The 21948-nt window shown below is 36.1% G+C and overlaps 1 protein-coding gene across 1 annotated transcript in view; it reads left to right on the forward strand.

Annotated features, from left to right (window-relative positions):
- CDC73 (cell division cycle 73) overlaps nucleotides 1–21948 on the forward strand; it is a 109667-nt gene that overhangs the window by 73686 nt on the left and 14033 nt on the right. Inside the window, exons 11-13 of the mRNA XM_054210500.1 lie at nucleotides 14685–14742; nucleotides 18020–18055; nucleotides 18435–18522. Of these exons, the coding sequence (XP_054066475.1) occupies nucleotides 14685–14742; nucleotides 18020–18055; nucleotides 18435–18522 (182 nt within the window). The remainder of the gene's footprint in view (nucleotides 1–14684; nucleotides 14743–18019; nucleotides 18056–18434; nucleotides 18523–21948) is intronic.

Here is a 21948-nt window from a genome sequence, read left to right on the forward strand (position 1 = left end):
CTACAAATGCTTTTTCTGTAATTTTTGGTTAATGCATGCCTGTGCTTTACCCATGTGCAAAGTATTACGGTTTACATTGCAGAAGAAAAGAAATAGCTTTTTGGAGACCAAACCTGATATTTTTTTTTCCCTCTCTTTTTTTCTTTCCCTGCCTCGCACTTTTGGATCTCCATCTTACTGTATTCCTTGGAGTTACTTATTTTGCCAAATATAAAAAACCCTGTAATTCAATTAATGTCAATAAGAAGCATAATAGCGCAAAAAAGATGACAGTCATTCGCTGTTTCCTATTGCATATCTAGGTAAGCCAGCAAAGCAATAAAATAGAATAAAAATTCCTTCTTAATTTAATGAGGCCTGGATACAATACGAAAAGGGAATCCCCTTTTTCTTGAGAATCTAGGTCACCTCATAGGGAGATATGGAGTTCTTTGCTGTGAAAAAATATTTTCTTTGCCATTTTCTTTTTTTTTTTTTTCTTTTTACAGTTGGCCCTACACAGTGCTGTCTGGAACTATGCATCAGTATCTGTACTCTTATACTGTGTTTCCCTAATGACAAGAGGAGGGGTTTTTTGTTATGTGTAATTAACTTTCACTTATTTGAGGTGTGCTGGGGGAAGGGAAGGGAATGGGCAAGGAGGTATGTCAGTAATGTGGGAAACACTGGATGCAGCTGGGAAAGTTAGAGCAGGTCTCTTGAATCCCTGTACTTCTCTCACTAGCAGGTTGGTTGGGACCAACGCCAGATTAAAATTGGATCTGTGTATTCACATGATAATGCACACAATCTAATAAGCCTTGTGGAATGTTGACCATTAGGGAATAGATGCATCAGCCTACTCTGAATGGTCTGGTGGAGTCGGTTCAGGTCCCGTGTGGCCGGAGCTAATAAGCTCTGATGACTCTGCGTAGAATTGCTTGCTTGTTCTTGAAACAATGCTGCAGCATACATGAGATGCTTGCGAGATTTATAAATAGCAGCTCCATGCTGTGTGGCGATGCTCCTTGTGAAGCCCTGCTGGCCTGGGAAGTAAACTAGCTGTGTTTCTATGAAGTGTCCCTCAGCTCATGAAATTGCCAAAAGTAAGGCACCTCTGTCTTGTGGAATGGAAACCGTGCTACCTAGAATATCTGATCCCAGTTGATTGAGATCTGATGGCTAAGTTGGTGGTTTTTTACAACAATTTTCATACTGGTAGTGCCTTGTCGTTGTTTTTATCTAATTTTCAGATGTTTTTCTTCAAACTGGGCACTAGCTAGTGACAAAAATGTCTGTTTGAGAAGATAAGGGTTTTTACTCTTGCTTCAAAATAGGCATATATTCATTTACCCAAGAATATGTCAATGTAGGAGCTGAAAAATAAGAAATATATAGTCTGGCATAAGCTCTTGAATAGTTGTTTTTTTCATACATTTTCAAAATGCCTTTTTAGAAGAACAGGAATAAATAGAAACGTGTGAGGTTTTGTACTTATTACCAGCCTTTTGAGCTACACGTAAAATTACTATGCTGCCCTTTCTCAAAAGGTGACGCTGCTATTTTGTTTTGCTGTTTTTCTCATAAAAGTAGAGCACTGCCAGATTAATAAGACAAGGAAGTTACTGGATGAGTCTCTGAAATTGAATCTGTTTGTGACTGCTGAAGCCCTCCTAAGCATGTACAGAAAGTTCCAGGGTGTCATAACAGAGGAATTTTGTTACTCTTTGTTGTGTTGGTTTTGTTTTGTTTTTTCTTTTCTTATCACGATCATTCTTGGCATTGGAAGCCTAACTGTCTTCCAAAACATTGCCTGCTCTTAGTGGCTTACTCAGTTTTATTTCCTGCCACCTAAGTGCCTAGTTTTCCAGTGAGGGGATCTTACTTTGCAACAGATTGCTGTAGGAAAAAAAATAATCTTATTTATATTTTATCACTGACAGTAGACTTTTCAAAGGCAAAACAACTATTTGAAGTAACAGGACAGATGTGAGGGCTGAAGGAGAGCTGAAGAGGTCTTGCTGCTTAAGGCAGATTTCCTTCAGATAAACTGTGAAAGCCGCGGGATCATTATGGATATGGATGACTGATATTTGCTAACATGTGAGTAGCAGAAATAGTAGTTGCCGTGAACCTCACCCGTGTCTGTGCTGACTGGCATAGTCTGTCATCTTAGACGTTTATGCACGGTGGGAAGTTCTTAAAGATGAATTTGTGTATGTATGTGTGTGTACATACCCATGGAGGGGAAGTGGGGGGAGAGAGAGAGAGGGGCAACCATTTGAAAACTTTCAAAACCTATTTTAAAATATGCTTTTGAGTCTGCTTATTAGTCAGGGGGTTATTTTTTCTGCAGCGATGGATGAAGACTGTATAAAAGTCATAGCATAATAGGAAGATCCTAAAACTTCTAGAGTTTTTGTACGGCCCTTATCCTGTCTTCATCTTTGAATAGAATGGCCCCGGACTGGAGGAACGAGACCTTGTCAGTTGACCTTCATTTAAGAGGACTGCATTTCTGCACTACCAAAAATACAGCTGTGCCAGCCATTTTATAAACCAGATCTCATAATGCATAGATAGAAGCTTGGAGATAGTCTATCTTCTATATGGATTGTGTATAAAATGAAAAAAATAAAAGTTGAATGCTGTCGTCTTAGTGCTTTGAGAAGGGCTTAATTTAATCTTCTCTACTAAAGAGAGAAGAATAATGGGGAATTTAGATATAATGCCAAAGGAAGCTGAAAGTAGAGGCAGAAGGCCAAATGGAAAAATTCCTCTCGTGTGATACAGCCAGAATCCTTCCTGTATTTTAAGTTCATGCATGATTTATTGCCATTAAAGTTAGTTTTTTATATCAGCATATAACATCATGGCTTTTATATTCTACAGTAAGGTGGTATGTCTCATAAGTTTACTCAGGATACAAATACCAATAGCACTTTGCACAATCTATTTGGTATATAAGATTGTGGCAATAATACACAAATTCTGTTGCGTGCATGCTAGTGGAAAAAAATTTGAGAGCAGTTCTTTCAACCTAAATATTTGTCAAGAAGGACACAAGTAGCAACACATTGTTGCTATGATGAAAATATGGTATCTATTCTTCTATTGTTTGTCCTCAACACGTGAATCTATAATGGGTGACTAAAATGCTTTTGTGTCCCAGGTGACTTTGTTATCTGATGGTTAATACTGTGATTCTGTTGCTTGATCTGCATATGTGATTTCTTCTTGAAGTAAAACAGCCCTATCAAAAGGCTGTATAACTTATGTCAAAGAGCCAGACTTTTAGAACACACTTAAATGAAGACAACTGAAAGTTGAACAGTACATTGTCTGTTCTCTCCTTGGATACGAAACAGAAGGCTTTAATTTGTTGTAGTGTTTGGGGGTTTATTAGGTTTTTTTAATCTTGGAATCAGTCGTATAAATATAAAGGCTTAATCTAAGAAATACAGAATTTTAGGTTCAAGCAGCTTCCTGGCTGTTTCTGCAGAGTGTACAGTAGTGTGATTTTAGTGCTACATAGTAGCGATCCCTGCAAAATACTTTAACTTTTTAAACTTTTTAATCTATTTGCATCTGTGCCTAGGGAGGGAACTAGGTTACCTAGTTGCACTGAGTGGAATTTCTTGGAAAGGAGGGGGGAGGCAGTAAAAAATGTTATGGTCTAATTTGAGTGCTCCTTCATAATTGTAGATAAAATCATATTTTAATTAAAACAGAATTCTGGAACGAGAGTTCTATAATGAAAAATACGTAGTGCATGGATCTCACTGGGAAAGCTGGGGGGAAAGAGAATTGGAGAATAGGATCATGAATGGCATATAACAGTACCAAAAACATGAGATTTTTATTCAGGATGTTTAATTATGGTGGTGTGTGTGAAACTTTTACACAGCGCAGTCCAAGGAAAAGATCTAGGTAGCCTAGAAGATGGTTTGACAGAGCTCCTGTGACTGCTGTAAGTGGGATGCTATTATTGTAAATTCTGGAAGTGCTCAGACTTCAGAATATCGTACTGAGAAATATATGCTAATGATTTTTACTAGTGGTGAAGCAGCCGTTTGAGGATACTGAAGAGAGCAAGTTTTTTTTCCATGATGCTTTGCTGTGTTAAATATATAAAGCATGGGAAGCTAGAGGCTATGTAATTCCTGAAGTTTAATATTAACAACTGAGGTACTATTAATATACTGATTATGAACTTTGTAGGTTTTGTTCTTGAATTTTGTATGACTATTCTTTTAAATCCTAAATTGCTTCTATGCCCTGAGTAAAAATGTGGGAAAATGTTTCCATGGATCTGTTTATTTTGTTGAAATCTGAACGTAAATATTTTGATCCATAGATGTGTTTTCTTTGAAGCAAAACCTACTGAAATCTTGTGTTTTACTTGACAAAAGTGTATGAAATAGCTAGGCAGAAAGAAACATTGCAATCCAATGTCAGGTCCCGTCATAACAGTTTTCCAAATAGTGCTTTTTCATAAGGCACCATATAGCAAGCCTGTACATTGAAAATATAAGGCATTCTGTTTCTGTTCAAAATAGATGTTTTCTCTCATATTTAGTATTTTTAATGAATTGAAAGCTTAATCACAAGATGACCAATAACTTTGTGTTTGGGGGCAGATTGTTATGTGTCAGATTTCCCAGCTTCTTGTGATTAAAAACTGTGTGTGGATCAGTTCCTCTGAACACATTATCAGCCTGTTGACAAAGGCTGTTATGTTGTCACGTGTGAGGAAAGGAGATGGGGAACAGAATCTGGGCTGGCAGTAGGTCCCATCCCGCCGGTAGGTCCCATCCCATACCCCCAGCTAGAGATGCTTTTATTGCAGAAACCTCTGTCTGAAATTTTTGCTGCTGTTCCCATGTATTTTAACCTTGAATAACGCTGTGTTTACACATAGTGCTTGGCAAACATTTCACAGGGGCTTTTCTGATTGTACAAACTGTAAACGTAAGGCTGTCGTTAGTCATTTGAGAATGGGGGAAACAACCAAATTTGCATTCTTGCCATGGAGAGGTGATACCTTTTGCTGCCATCATGATCCAAGGGTGCTAAGCCACAGTGTTCAAAAGCAAACAAAAAAGTCTGTTTGCCCATTGTTCTCTCACCACCATCTACCAAAAAAACTACTTGCATCCGGTTTTGATTCACTTCCTGTCTTCATGGTACACAACACATTTTCTTCCTTTCAGTCTGTTTAAATGAGTTAAAGCAATAAGATCTGTAGAGTAAGAGCAGGACAAAAGCACGTGGGTGTCAAACAAGACCCTCTTGGGGTGCCTTAGCATACAACTAGCAAAGTAAAGAAATACAAAAAGAGTTAAGAAGAAAAATTGAGATAGCGTAAATTTCATTACCTGTATTACCTGACTGACTGTATGGACCGGTACTTTAGTACTACTAGCAGCCTGTGCCAGTTATAATATGCTTCAAGATCATCATCTTTTGTGGTTTAAAAAAACTACCTACTTTTTTGCAGCTGAACTCGCATAGTAGATTAGCTGTTCATAAAGGAGGAAGCCTTGAGCGTCAAGACAGTCTACATTTAGAACGTTTTTCTAGACTTTTCCCTGGCCTGTGAAAGTTCAAAATAGCCCTTTCCACGTTGAAGTGGTTATAGTCTGTTGTATTCTTATAATAATCACTGTCATCGCTCAAGCCCTCTTATCTCTTGGCTTGTTTATTACAATTTATTATAGCTGCAGCTAAAGCTTTTGATCCTGAAAAAGCTCACGCTGGTTTTGAACTCGGCAGTTACTTTTCTAGGCAACACAAACAACTAAGAGTTCATCACTCCACTGTTCAGCTTTGTGCCTTGGGTCCTCAAGGAATACAGTTTCAGGATTTTCTCCTGATATTTTAAGTATTCCGAGGTGATTACTTGGAAAATTGCTTTCATCTCTCTGGCCATGACCACTCATGCTAACTATGGTTTCTTGTAACATAATGCAATATGTAACCATAGTGCTGGGTTTGCTAGAGCTGGCAAGGTACAGAGGAATAATATTAAAACTTTTTCTTCAGTGAATAGAAAGGAGATGATAACATCAGAACAACTGCGAAAAAGTGGTGCTGGGTAATTTGTTAAACAAGCAAACACAAAACCACCTACAGTCTTTAGTTTCCTATGTATTAGAATTCTAATATTACAGCATCTTCTGTTCTAGCAACAGGATTCAGTATAACCAAGGAGAGTCTGGGATGAGCTTCATCGGTTTCCGTTGCATTGAGACAGAATAGCATCACTTAATCAGTCACTTGGGTCTTGGTTCAGTTTGAGGGTTTTGGGGGGGGGGGGGGAAATCACGCAGAAGTTAAGGATCCATCTGTGTTCATTTAGGCAGCTGCAGAGCTTTTTCAAAATAATCTGCTCACACAAAGCACTTTGAGTCTTTCCAGAAGTTGCGAAGGAACCTTTTTGAGGTCTTTATAAGCCTTTTCCTTTGCAAATTTGTTGCTCACAGAATGCAGGTATAAGTGGGATCTTCCCATAGCTCTGTACTAAGCAACGTTTTCTTTAATATACATATGACAGTTCCCTTGAATACCGTTTTCAAAGCAGGATCTGAATAGAAAAATGACAGTGCTTTTCTACATATATTCAGAGTTTGCATGTCAGCAGTGCTTTTATGCAAATGAGTTGCTTGAGCCCCATATTCTGTGATATTTCTGGTGAAAAACCACTTTGTACGAGTGAGTAACGGTTACAGATGATATTGGAGCTAGAGATTCATGAATGCTGTGAAGCTGAAAGTTGGAGACTAAAACATTGGCAAATTCTAGTAAATTCACAATGATTTAAATTCCGGTTCTATTGAATTGATGTGCCACGCTCTGATTTTAGTATACAGAAAAACCAGTGTGTGTAAACCTTTGCACCTGACTTTTGAGAAAGACGAAACAATTCTTTTGTTCTCGAATTGTGTTTGTCAAAACTCTTACTGATTGCCAAGTAATATGTGTGAGGCCAGCTCAGATAATTAACCCAAAGGGAAAGAATTCTAAGGAAAAATAATGTTTTAGTGATACTACTTTTGTCTTTTCACAGACTTCAAGGGAATGAGTCATTTAAATAAACATAGTATGTATATTATAGGCAGGCCTTTATTTTAAAAAAAATAAACAAACAAAACCTGTGGAGTTCTCTTCTCAGGATTAAGAGTTGCTGGTTTTCGATGAAAACAGCTTATCCCCAGGAAAATGGAAGTGCCTACATGTTTAATCTGGCTTTGTCCCTAACATTCCTCTTCAACTCAGAATTGCTTTTTCAATAGCAACAGTTTGAAATTACATGACTGATGTAAATTCAAGATGAAGATCTTAATTTTACTGGTATTTTGAGCAAGGATAAAGATGGGAGGAGCTCTATCACACTTCATTGACGACTGTTCAGGAACATTTGGAAAGCTTGGCCTTGAGGGTAATGCTTAAGTTTTAAGGCATCTCAGTAATTGCTGCTTTCATTAACTCTTTCCAAAAGTATATCCAATCTTTTATTATTATTATTATTTTAGCATATTTATATGGTTTTGTCCCTAGTTGATCACTAGCCACAACAGTATTCATTTAGATTCAGTTGTGATGTGTTGCTTAGAACCATTTTCTTTGCAGAACCAGGACATTGCCTAAGCTATCTATAAGCAGACCAGTTCATTCAGTCATATTTTTCCATGTTTAAACTGAACTTCTTTTAACCTGGTTGTAATAAAAAAGAAATCGCAATGAGTGTTTTTCATTTCTTTCAATGACACTGATCTCCAGGCCTAACCTGCTGCTACTTTATTATGTTTTACATTGTTGGTGTTTCAGAATTTGTCTGTTTTAGTTCATAATGGATTAATAAAGGACCAGATCTGTAAACAAGAATTTAATTTCAATGCTGTGGAACAACAGGTATTAGTATTTCTAAATTTCAGTTAGTCCCTTGATGATATCAGCGTAATTTTATTTCTGCCACTCTCCTTTGCTTTTCCTTTCACCCTCTCTCTCATCATTGTAATGCTGTACTCATTCAGAAGAGACTGTCTACATCTGATTTCCTTACACTTGTGAAATTTGTTGTATGTGCTAACTTTAACACTATTTTGAAAACTATAATGAAATTTGCCTTATCTTTCTAAGAAGATGGGCATCAACTTTTCTTTTTTGCAGCTGCATTTGAGGATTGGCAATGTTCCATTGATTTATTTTTTTTTCCAGACTGTGCTTTATAAGACATGATCTTCCGTATAAGCAGTTCTGTATTTTGAAATAAATATGATTTATATAATTATTAGTAACCCCTTTGTCACATCAGGTTTTTTTAGTGGTTGAAGTGGGAAATAGCGAAGCTACGGTGGTTTTTTCCTTAGGCAGTTGGTATCAGAAGTCTTTGATAAATAATGGTAAACTTTTCCCCTTTTTAAATTCATTCTATAAAAATATCTTCTATTCTGCTTAAACTCCCACTCTCTTTTCTAACTGTAAGGAAGTTGAAACAATGTAAACAGTAGAAATGACCTTTTTATGAATATTGTAAGCAATGGAAGTTAAAATGACTGCGATATTAGCAGTATCCTGTTATCAAATGGTATTTTTTTTTTTTTACAGCATAGTTTAAAATTAGGAAGGCAGTTAAAAGCTTGCTGTCTTGGGGGACTGCATATGCAGATTTCTGTGCATAAAGTATGCAAATAAGCTGTACCAGTGTCATGTGAAGTAAAATGATGATGTGAAACACTAGTTAAACTTAACATGTTTTTAAAATTTTCTTGATATGAAGAGAAATCAGAGAATTATTAGGAAGACTGCAGAGGCAGAGCTTAGAATCATAGGATGTGTTGGATTGGACGGGACCTCTTGGTTATTTGGAAGATTTTTTTTTTTTTTTCTTTCCACCCCAAGGCTTTTAAGGGCTTTAAATTTTTAGAACAAAGCCCTATGTTTTTGGATTCTAAGCTATTTATATGAAATAGAAAGGTGTTGCTGTCAAGATTAAAGTAGGGCATCTGGACCAGATGTTAGATACCTGTTTTTGAAGTCATCCCCTTGTTTTGTCTGTTTAACATACCTGGGTGTATACAAGATTTAATTTCTAGAAAAATAATGTTATTTTTAACTATGCAGTTGTTTTAGATTTTGCCATAGTTCTTTAGGCTGGCTTTACTAGAATTTTCAAAGATTCAATACCTTAAATCACTCAGGCAATGATAGTATAGTTGCTGGTAATTAAAATGAGTTCTTAGTGTATTTTGCCCTAAATTGACTAGATCAATTGAAGTCTGTTCTTAAAGATAATTTTACAAGCTTATCATCCACATATATTTATTTTCTTTCTCATATAAGATCCAAGTGTTGCAGTTTTACGATGTTCATCTTTATGAACAGTCCTTGGTTGAATTGTCTTCCGTCATGGATGGTGAAGCTGAAAGCTGCTTTATGTTTTATATGCAAGCAGTTGCTAATACTTCTTGCAGAATCAAGTGTTACTTTTTACTTGTACTACTACTGTGCCAGGAGCATGCAAGTTACCTAATAACGTTTAGATTTTTGGGTAAACGTCTTGTACTAATTTAAATGTTATAAAGGAACGAGATAGAAATTAAATTTGCTAAATTAAAAAAGCCACAAGATGGCATCAAATTGTCAATTCTGTCTGTTGCTCCTAAAATTTTTTTTTTTAAAGGTCAAAATATTACAGACTATGGATCGATCTCTACGTGGAAACCAGTTGGGACAGTGAATGTGCAATGAAGTACTTTGAGTTTTTTTCCTTCCATCACTTGTACCTTGTGAAGCCACAATAAGAAACTTTTAGTAGCTTCTTTTTGTGCTTCAAGAGAGTAAGCTGTCTTGGGTATGTGTGAAATGTGCCTCCACGAAAAAATTCCACCAATATAACATGTTTTATTGCTTAAAACATGAGCGTTCATTTCCTAAAACGTAGCATGAATTATGTTCAGGCAATTTGTGATTCCAGTTGAGAAATGAGTGAAAGTAACTGAACTGTGGATGTTAATGCTCATTTAGACTTAAGAAAAGTAAGAGGTATCTAAAATATAGATTTAATATTTATTATAAAATATAGAAAAATACTAGTTAGGTCCTGGTAACACATGAATATTGGTAATTGTTGATTTTTGCAAATTAACACAAATAATGACTCTTTGTAATTAAAAAGATCAACAAACACTGCAGAAGATTTTAAAAGCTGTTAAACAAAAAAGCCACCCACTGGTGGGTAACTAAATACACCTGTAGATTGATCATAGATAATTTTTGATGTCTGTGTAATGCAATATCTCAGATTTACTATTGCAAGAAGTAGAACTTTTAAAAGTTGTTGAACTTTTTATGTTAAAATGGGTTGAGGATGCAATGTATTGGAGGACAGACACGTGTGGTAAGAATCTGTCCACAACAGTTTGCGTCTTTGTAATATATTGGAACTTGCCTGTATGATGTAAAAGCAGGGACAGGAAAATGAATGCACATGTGAAAAGAAAGGTGTGAAGTAAGCTGTACGCAGAACATACAAATTTAAGGGACTTTAGGCGATAGACCTAAAGCTTCTTGTTATTGTAAACATAGTTTACTCTCACAAAAGTTATCAGAGCACATAGCAGTGTCTGAATTTTTAAGACAAACATCGAAATTGTCTGAAGGAATGAGGGAAGAAAAGAACACACTAAAAGCTTAATTAGGCGTACAATAATAGTAGAAGTCAATCATCCTTCAGGGTGTGGGGTTTTTTCCTTGTTTGATTCTAAGTGAGAAAATGGTTTATTTTTTTTTCCACATGTACTAACCTGTTTTCTATTCATGCATTGGTTTATGAACACAATATTTTTGGGTAGGACAATGCTGAATAGCAGAAGACATACACTAAAATAACAACAGTTATTGAGCAGACATTTTGTAAACATCTAGTATGATAGGAAATATTGTTATTGAAATGGAATGAATTCCACTGAAAAATATATACCATTGTGTAAATGGTGTGGTGAAATTCAGGAAAGTATGAAACTTTCGGTATCTGTTGTCCTGATTTCATTCTATGTCAGGTTGTTGCTTCTGAATGGTTAAATACTCATATATTTAATGTAAATCATAAGTAAACTGTGTATAACCTTCTATGGTAAATTAGCACAGCTAAACCAAGTAATACGTTCTTGATTAAAATACATTGTTAAGTGGTCGTCTTAAAGAAGATTTGTATTTTTCAAATTACATGGTTTTGTTACTAAATTAGTTTCAACTTATGAATATTCATAATATACTCCTTAACAGCCTCAAACGGCTTATGCATAAGAATGAGGTATGTCATCTTCGAGCAAAACTGTTAAGTGTTCAGAAACTTTGAGGAAATGAATGTTCTTTAAATAGCTAAACAGTGATTTCTGCTGCTTCTGATGCTTAGGGTACAGCTGCACAAACAAAAGCTCCCCTAACTGGAGTTTGAATTTGCAGTGTGCTAGTTACTTAAGAGTAAATTTTACATTAAAACCTTCACATTAGAAGATTTGAAGTGTCTTACTGAGCACACACTGAGAAATAAGCTACTGTTTTTACAAGGAGTTGGAGCATGTAAACGAGAAGTTGCCTCCAAGTAGGTAACGCGCCATAGATTACCAGCAGCACTTACCTCGTGTGGTTGAATGAACCAACAGCAATGGCGTTTACTCCATCAACTTAATTTTCTTCTCCTCTGGGAGAAATCCTATCATGTAGGTCTCTGTGGCTATACCCGCCTTGTAAACAGAGCTCGTGTCATAAATTAGTGCATTGTCATAGGAAAAACTTATACCTCTGTCTAGATGCTTTTGAAAAGCATGACTTTTGTATCTAAACTCATATCTTTTGTTCTCAGGACAGAATAAAGTGTTAGTAAAATAATCCTGCTAATGAAAGCTTATTGAAAGCAGGTTTTCTTCTCCACTTAGTGTATATTGTCAACCATGACTGCTCTGTACTTTTGTTTTTTCCTCATATAAACAGTATACTTTCCTCCTTACAAACCATTTAAGAAATGTGGGCTTGAAATAGTGTTTCTTTTGCTACATTGTCTACAGTTTTTACATAATAAGAGGTGGTGATTAGGTCACTGATAATCATAGAGAGATGTAAATCAGTTACAAAGAATGGATGTTACGCCTTCAGTAGGAGACAATTGAGCTACTGTGCTAAAATGCCAGAATATCAGGAGTTGTGAGCTGCGGTTCATCCAGGAAATTATCAGTCTAAGGCAGTGATTTACAGGACTGAAAGCTGTGACCTCCATCATTTATTGATTTGCAGAAATTGTTCTTAACAAATAGAAAGGTCATAGGCCTGGAAGGGGTAGCTGTCTTCTGTGTCTACTCGTTTAAATGAATTTATTTCCTACCATTAATCAGACGTTTTCATGTGGGTTATTTAATTTTTTTTTAATGTGATTTGTTGTTGTTTTGGGGGTTTGGTTTGGGGTTTTTTTTTTTTCAGTTGCAATATTCTTAAAGCTCTGCCTTTTTCTTTTAGGCTTCTGCACTAAGTTTCACTTCAGTCACTTTAGAGAAGGCAATTTAGAGGAAAGCATGGGAACACTCCCAAATAGATCATTTGTTAGGCATGATTCTATGTATATTCTGGTGCTTTATGGAAAATTTGGTGACAAGAGAAATCATGAGCACAAGTCGTATGGAAACCAAAGCAAGACTTCGGTTGTAACTTTGGAAATTCTTGGAAAGATTTGTAACCAAAACTCCAGAATCTCTGAAGCAGCTTCTGGTTTCCTCCCCTGTTGCAGCTGCCGTAGCACCTGCAGGGTCTGTTTGAGGTGTTGGAGGCACTGAATTATGTGGAAGGAGAGGCAGAAAAGTTGCATTACTGATTCTGCAGGGGAGGAAAGAGGAATGGATGTGTGGTGCTGCGGACAGTAATAGTTAAGCATCCAAGCAAACTGAATTGGATTTAGAAACCTGAAACTTAGCATCGCAGGAAGTGATGTTTCTTTAGCTTGATAGTTGGTTGGTTTTTTTCATTTCATGAAATGCTGTGAATTTAAGGAAATGTTATGGGAGAATTCTTGTTATTTCTTCAAAATGTGTAATTAGTGCACCACAGGAACAGTCTTAAAAAAAAATTATTTATTTCCACTTTCTTGGTTAAAAGAAAGGTGGTGATTTTTTCAAATAACTGCTGTTTCTCAGTCACAAGGCACCTTTCCAAGACAGTCAGCCTTTCCTGCTGCTCTTCCTTTACAGTGTGGTATTTTGATTTTTATCATTTTCTGAGTAATTATTGTGAAAGGACACTGGCAAAAATACCTTTTCTCGAATACTAAAAAAGTAAGTCTTAAAATAACAGTTACTGACTCAAGTGCCCTACATAAATGTTGGTATTTTAATAAGCAGAAGAGAGTACAGGAAAAATTCTAGTTTAATCCATTTCTTGCAATGGGGGGTTAAGTCCTTATACTGAAGATTAACGGGCGGTTGCTGACTGTAGAAGTTACAAAAGCTGTGCGCTGTACCAAATGTCAGCTCCAGCCTGTTGTAACTAATCATGGGTGGCATTGACTAAAGCTCGGGGAAGAGATATTTTGAGTAAATTTGTGTTTTCTAAGGGCTTGTCAAGCGATCTTCTCTTCCATTTGTACTTCACAGTTCTTGAGATAAAAACAGTTTTAACTTTCATGGTGCAGACTTAAAAGCAGTTTCTTTGGGTGTTATTTAAATCATGGAACTTGAGGCTACTTGCATGTAGTAGCCTGCTTTTTTATCTTGAATTACAGAACATATTGTTATTTATGCATGGACACACAAATGTAATAATGTCGTATTGGAGTCCTTTCAAACAGGTTTTTACCAGGGTGGGATCTCTGACCTTTCTGAGTGTCTCACAGTTGTAGGATATGCTTCACGTAGCGTTTAAGTAATTTTCAGATAAAATTCATGGTTTCATGTTAGCAGATTTTCTGTCAGCCTTGCAAATTGAAGTAGCTGGAATATATAGCATTTTTTTACAGCTGTAGTAATAGCGTTAGTAGTATATGTTTTGTTCAATGAGGTTTCACAGAAGTAACTGAGAACAGAATTTGTTGTTGCAGGAATTCAGTGTTGCTTTGGAACCAGACATGTGTGACCTCATTGTTCTCTGAGGTGGTGTGTTGACTCTGCAGAGTTAACAAGAATAAATAGTAGTGCAAGTCTTTTGTTTGTTACATTAAGGTAATTGGATAAGGCATGAGCAGAACTAATTATCATAAGAATGCTATTTCTGGGCACTAAAACTCTTCAAGGCAGGAATGCATTGCAATTTTCTTGATCCTAGTTTTCCATCCAGAGCATAAGTAGATGTTGTTTTGAAATTTCTATAGCCAACTGCTTGCATTTAAGTTACTAACCCTTGGTGAAAGTGATCGTAGGTAAAATGAAACAAGACTATAAATAGAAGATGTTTCTTTGAATATAGAAAAAAGTTTCTGATTGGTATTTGATGGTTAAAATGTAAACCTGTTAAAAGCTTGTGAGGTTGTCTGTCGTTCCCAAGTCTAAAACAGAATCTGTAAAGAGTTTTGAATACATTCACTATTTTCTTTCTCCTCTTTAACGTAAATGTTTTGTCCTCATTTTCATGATACCCTCTGTAGCTCTGTGTTCATTTAAAAAAAAACATGCATGATAGGAAGGCCAGCTGTTAATGATACCTCTTCTGTCTTTTCAAAGGAAGGTGCTTCTGCTCGAAAAACACAAACTCCGGCAGCACAGCCTGTACCACGACCAGGTAAAGTAACCTGCTTTCATTTGTGCTTCTGTCCCAGATAAGTATGAGTTTCAAAGAAGTACTATTGCAAGCTCTAGTTAGCTGAAGAATGAAGTGGGGATCATTTATTTGTGGCCTTTAATTGCATACATATTGGAAATAGCACATACCTTTCTGCTTAATGTTATACCATGCATAGATGGAATTGAAATGGTCCAGAGTCTGGGGCTTGGGTTTATTCTCTTTGGTGTCTTGCCCAGTTATCCCACTGAAAGGATGCACTAGTGAAATTAAAAAATTACAGACTTCTTGGTTGTCAGCTTGGTAGTTCACAAATGCCAGCTCAAATATATATCAGGAGACCTGGTTAATACTTCAAGGAGAAACAACCTAAATAGAAAATCTCAAAAAGTCTCAGAGAGATAAAAATTATTACTTCTGTTGTCAGTGTATCAGAAAAAAGTCTTTCTCTGAATGTGTTATCATTACTTCTTCACACTTCTTAACATGTGAAGTATTTGTAATGGGGCCAGAGTCCTCAACTGGCTTTTTCATTCCAACTTTAACTATCAAGTCATTTTTGTATATCATATTGAATCTCAAATTGAGATTCAAAGATAGAATGATATAGGTACTTTGTTTTGTTTTAATGAGAAACCTTTAGAGTTTTTAAAAGTGTGTAAGGGCACAGAGAGTACATGAGAGGATCAGTGTTTCTAAACAGCTAAGCGCATATGTGCACCTAGATTTCCTATTATGAGAATTTCTGGTTTGGTGGAAGAAAGTCTTGAGCGAAAGGTGCTATTTAATAACAATGCGATGGTTGCTGTTTTTATGAAGGTATTGGAAAGGGGACATTTTGGGTTTTTTGGAAACAAAGCTACCTTTAAAAATTAATACACTTTTTCTAACAGTACTGCTGCAATATTGTATAGTCTTGTTGAGACTACTAAACGCTTCCTTGAGATTTATTAATAGGATTTAATGCTAAGATTTAATATTGTAAACATGATACTTCCCAAAAAAAATCTAGTCTAATATTGAATATTCTCAGCATACCTGAGTGCTGTTGTGCACAGATTCTTCTGTTTTGTTATTTTGGTGCTAGAAAGGTCATGCTGCCTGTCATATTTATCTCACTAGCCCTGTTAAGCATAATAATGCAAATAGAGTTGACAGACAGCAGTATGAAAAGGGTAGAAGTGGCAAGAGCAGAAATCTGACTGAATTGTCACAGGTCCCTACTGATAGCTGTAACTTCATGGGCATTAAGTGGCAGAAGTGGGGAGTGGTGGTTCTTTGGTGGTTTTTTTTGGTTTTGTTTGTTTTTTGGTTTTTTTTACCTGATACAGGTTATACTGATATGGCCCTTCTCTAAGGCCAATATAATCCGTTATCTTGTCTCTATATTATTGTAAGTTGAAGAGAGAATAAAGAAGAGAGGTCTAGTCTGAAGAATGTATGTGCTGTTCCTTTAAAAAAAAAAACAAAACAAAAAAAAAACAAAAAAAACCCAAAAAAAACCCCCAAAACCCACCCAAACCAACATGACCCATATTTGGGGGTTTGGCACTTTTAAATTAAGTAGTTATTCTGTTCTTAGCAGTCAAATTATTTAAAACATGCAATTTCCAGGAGGATGATGCTGCGCACATAGAAGCGTTAGTTGAATTTAGACAAAACCGTTGTACAATACTGATTTGAAAAAATTACCTATGAGATGTGCTTTTAATTTAAGATTTTATTTTTTTTTTTGTGCACCTTTCTGCAGTACCTAATTTTCCACTAACATGTCTTGGTAGGGCTATCAAAATTCTTACACGTTCCCTTTCCCGTTCCCCCCCATTTTCTTTTGTTTTTTTTTGGTTTTTTATGGTTTTTTTTTTCGGTCAGCTGATGCTTCACATATATTTCAGGAACTGTTTTACATTAAGGAGAAACATAGATTTAAAAAAAAAATCGTTGGGTAGGTAAAGTTCATGGAGTTCAATATAGCGTCACCAATTATATCTGTGCACTTGACAGTGTCAGGAAAAGATAATTAAGGATATGGTCTCAATATTTCAACAATGGCAACTATGTGTTGTGAATATTTATACTGTTCTAGCCAGTTTCTGAAACAGTTGGTCATAAATAAACATGAATAAGTTGGTGCTATGAAATTGGAAGTCAATTAATTAAATTTGTCATGCATAGTAGCAGTTGAGACGAGTTAGTCTGCATCAGTGTTTCTACTAGTTACTATTTTCTGATGTTGTGAATTAGGATAAACACATGTGATGGTAATGATCAAGCACAAGAGTTCTTTCCTAAAATTAGGATTCATGAATCCTGAACTACAAAATATTTATTTGGAGGAAGCCAGGTTATTCAGTAATAGCACCAAAGTGAAGAAACTTACATGCTCTTCCAACTTTGGACTGAAGTGTCTCCCGTATTGAGGAGGTCACAACTTGGAAGACTGAAGTGGAAACATTGTACTGGGGGAGGGGGACACGCTCTTTGGTTTCGATTTGGCTAGTATTGTTTGGTGGGGGATTTTTTGGTGGGTTGTTTGAGGGTTTTGGTTTTTTGGTGGGTTTTTTTGTTGTTGTTTTGTTTTGGGGTTATTTTTTGTTGGTGTGTTTTTTGTTTGTTTGGAGGGGTGGTTGGTGTTTGTTTGGGGTTTGGTTGTTTTTTATTTTTGTTTTGTTTTTTTTTTTTTTGCTTGAGTGCTACTGTATCTCTCAAGTTTCACTGTTTCTGGCATCCAGATTGCTTGTGTAATTCAAATTGCAATCTGAAAACTAGTGTGAGTAAGCCTCAAATTCAGATTTTGGTTGTTCATAGCTACATTCTACAGATATCATCTACAGTAATAACTACTAATGAAAAGGTGAGGGTCTGTAAAGACTAGTTTTCTGTGAAACTGGCTTCCTGTTTGTTCAGCACTATTGAACTTAAGATCTACAAGCAGCTTTTTTCAAGACTGCTGGCAATTTTTGTCAATGCCGTAGTGCCTCGACCTTTTGAGGAGGATGGACAGGGATGACTAGTTTCAGTAAAATGAGGAGAGATTGACTCAACTGTCTTAACATCTGTTTCAGATGCTCAAAAGCTCTTTGTCTTCTGCATAGCGAGACCCAAATTATAAATCCATTCTTCAACTTTGTGTATTGCATCTGTGAAAATGATCTAATGATTATAGTGTGACTCTTCTCTGTTCAATCCTGCAACTAAAAACATCGAAATGTTGCCTTACAATGATATTTGTATTTATGTATTAGTCATTCTATCATATTTTCTGTTTTCTTCTCAGTTTCTCAAGCAAGACCACCTCCAAACCAGAAAAAAGGTGAGTCAATTTTAGTTACAGGATCCTTTTCATTTTTGTGTGAATTTTGCCCACTCTATCTTTTGCTGGAATTACAAGCAACAATATAAACAAGCAGTGGAATGCAGACAGCAATCTGTTTTGCTAAATATGGGTCCTACCCATATTTAGAGACTCCTGACAGAGATGGGCTTTTTTTGGTGAATGAAGACCTTCAGTTTAGAAAAGATTTACTACAATTTTCCTTGAGTATTTTTCCATTATTATGATCTGTTAAGCAGGAGTTTTGTTTTTATGTACAGTTCCTTTAATGTACAAAGGGGAGGAAAAAAAACCCCAACAACCGAAACCACAACAACAAAAAAACCCACAGGCAAATGTAACTTTATTATCTCAACAGGATCTCGAACTCCCATAATCATTATTCCAGCAGCCACGACCTCTCTAATAACGATGCTTAATGCAAAGGACCTTCTGCAAGATCTGAAGTAAGTAGCTGATTAGAACATACTGTATAAAAAACTGTTTTCAAATATAAAGGCATACTAGTACCAAATTAGTAATTAGGCAAGAGGGAGTATCTGCTGTCTCATGACAAGCTAGTTTTGCAGACCTGAGTATAAAAGAAATGAATGCCGCTTGAATAGCAGAAAAAAGCAAAAACTTATTCTCAGAATTTTTGCACAGTTGTGACCTGTGGGCCCAATGGGCAGATTGAGAAGAAAGTTTTACAGTACCATTTCTAATCTCTGTAGCGATTTTTCTTTTACGTAATGTATACGCAGACATGTGCAACTGATCAACGCACCCTTACAATGGAGGAAGGCTTAGAGAAGATAAGCAAGGGCAATGTGCTCATGGAGCTCCAAAAAAAATTTTGGGAAATGACCACAGTTATTGTAAAGGAGAAGGGGACCAGAGGGTAGCCTCTGCTTTAGATAAACAGCTTTATCAACTGAGCAGGTCAGTGGGTTGTGTAAATAAAGAATTATTTTTTTTAAAGTTCAACAAAAATAAGAATAAAGCAATGTCATTAAGTATTGATGCAAATTCATTCAGCAAAATAGCAATAAGTTGGTAAAAATTTTTTTATTGTGTCACACATCTGATTCTAAGATTTAATTCAGTATGGATGAATGCAATCAACACTGCAAATTACTTTCTTCATAGTAAGGTAAAATTCACTATTATGGTAAAAAAAAAAAAACAAACTACAAAAAAAACCCCCAACAAACAAAAAACCCACTTACCCACTCCCCTCCCAAAAAACCCCAAAATATCTTTCTGCTTGTCCAATAGATCATGATATTTAGAGTTGCCTATCTTAATTTTTCTGAAACAGGCAGTCATTTTCACGGAGAAATACACTGTTATAGACTGTATTCAATGGTATGCTCAAAAAACAGAGAGCTCTTCTTTCTTCCACCTTCAGCACTTTGCTTGTCCTTTATGAAACTATGTGCTGCTTTTCTTCAAAATTAGGCAGTCCTTATTGTGGTGCTTACAGCTTTCACTGGAGCTGTCCTAGAATGTTTTTTAAACTGTGCTGTGAGATACCAGGTGCCTTCTGATCTCCAGCTGTTTCTAGTTCCTAGATAACTGCCACGTAAGTGGTTCGAAGATCCAGTAAGTGTACTGAACTCTTGGTGCCTCTTCTGAAGTATTTAATCAGCGAGAAGGCTGGCTTTTAACATTATAGTTTAATGTGCAAGCAGTTACTGGACTGATACAATTGTGTTGACACAGGATGTTGCTTGTTTATGTGAGTTTTCATGTTTAAGAGAAAACTTCCCAAGTACAAGCCCTGGATTTTACATTGATGTAATTTGTGTCTTCTGGTCCAGCAATAACTGTAATGGAATAAAGCACCTGTATGTAATGTCTTAAGTATATCTGTGCTAGGAGGCTTGCACTATTTTCAGCCCCACTGGGGTAGAGCTAAAGTTAACTTCTCAAGATGTGCCCCAAGGATTGTTAGAGCCTCCAGATTGAGGAAAAAAAAGAAATTAAGTTTAAGGGGTCAAAGGAGGACACTGATATAGTTAAAAAGTATGAAAGGTAAAGTGAAGAAGCCAAAGTATGTTAATGAATTAGAAGTGCAATAGCAGAATTCAGAAGAGCAAAATATTAATTTAGCCATGACAGTTCTAGCACTCTTCTAGAAAATATGCCACCTGGCCTGTACTTTTTGTGTTCAAATTTATTGAAGTAGTTTGTTTAGGAATGGCTGCGGGGTTTGTTTTTGCTGTTCAGGTATGCAAAGTGTAAAACTAGCCTTGATGTAAAGTGTGATTGATAGATACGTGGTAGTTTTCCAAGGAAAGAAGACTTATCTAATTTCTGCCTCGTAAGTCACTGCCTCCTTTAACTCATTCCCCACTCTCAGCTAAATTTGCCAGGGGGAGTAGAGATTTGGAAGACACATGTCATCACCACAATTTTTGGAATAAAGAAATATTGTCCAGACAGATTAAGACACACCCAAATTAATACTCCCTCTCTTACCCCTGCTGGGGACGATGCAGGTAGATTTAAATTTCTTGTATTTCTATAGGTAATCAGCCTGCTCGTGTTAGCTGTCAGAGGAGATCAATGATAGAGCACAAGGAGAGGGGACTTTAGGAGCTGGAAGAGTAAGAGCCATTGCAGGGGAGACTGCTCAGAAACGTAGGAGAACTCTGGGAGAACGAGGCCCCCAGGACTGTTAGGGTATGGAAGCTGTGATTCAGGTGTGACACCGGCTGTTTACAGGGCAGCTTTTTCTTCCATGCCTGATACCTGAGGCAGCACACATCGTTGAAGTGTGTGATAATAAAGGAAAAGTATTTGGGTTTCATAAATAGAACAAACTTTTGTGATTCCCTCCATTTAACTGTTTCTTAAAACAAAATAAGGAACAAAGCTGTAATTGTAATTAGTGATCAAACCACTTAAAATCAAAACTGTCGTAGCTGGAATTCCTGTCTTTCAGGATAATTTTTGTGTAGGATGCTGTATTATTTTTTTTTTATAAGTAACTGGACTGCAACACATTATCGCATTGGATATGAGAAAAAGTAATTGTGGTATCATTGGCAGATGTTTTAGGTTGTTTGTTGTAAAATAAATGGGACAGTCTGCATCCAGTGCTAATTGTCAAGGACTGAAGGAAACTTAATTCATTACACCAATATTTTTAGTAACCCTTTTCATAGCTCTGTAATATGTTGATTCTTCTCCCTTGCCAAATTTGGCTGACATTTATGTGATGCTTAGCATGTTTAATTCATCGCTAATGTTATGCTCTTTTTTGAGATAGAGAATATGGAAAGCGGGAAAACTGTCAGGAGTAGAATGAAATATATATAAAGATGAACTGGAAGCATGTTACTGGCTTAAGATTTTTTTTTTTTAAAGATATCTGGTTTGTCTGTTGGATGTATTTATTGCAACTTGGATATTGTAGGGGGACATCTCTGTATATAATTGTAATAGATACACTTCACATGCTGTATAATATGCAAGTATTCTTGATAACCTTTTTTTGAAAGGTTATTTTTTTAAACAGTCAAGTACAAGATAAAAAGGAAGAGTTTCTAAAAAATTAAAAACATGTAATTTCATTTAAAATTAGAACTGCAATACTTTATATTGGGAAGCTTCTTTAAAAGTATTTCATATAATACACTTTATTCTTACTCACTGTCTGAATGCAATGCTGGATATCATAATTATAGTGTAAAATCTGGCTTTGCAAAGTAAGTATTTGAGAATATCTGAAGCTAGGCTTTTCAGAGGCAATGCTTCTGACTTACATGGAACAAAAGCGAGGCAAGAATTTTATCAGGCAGATGTAAATGATTAGATGATGATTATGTATTTTTATTATGATGATGCTTTTACTCATGATGTGTTTCACCATATGTGGCCAGGCA

Source organism: Rissa tridactyla, chromosome 8, assembly GCF_028500815.1.
Source record: "Rissa tridactyla isolate bRisTri1 chromosome 8, bRisTri1.patW.cur.20221130, whole genome shotgun sequence".
Taxonomy (NCBI): Eukaryota; Metazoa; Chordata; class Aves; order Charadriiformes; family Laridae; genus Rissa; species Rissa tridactyla.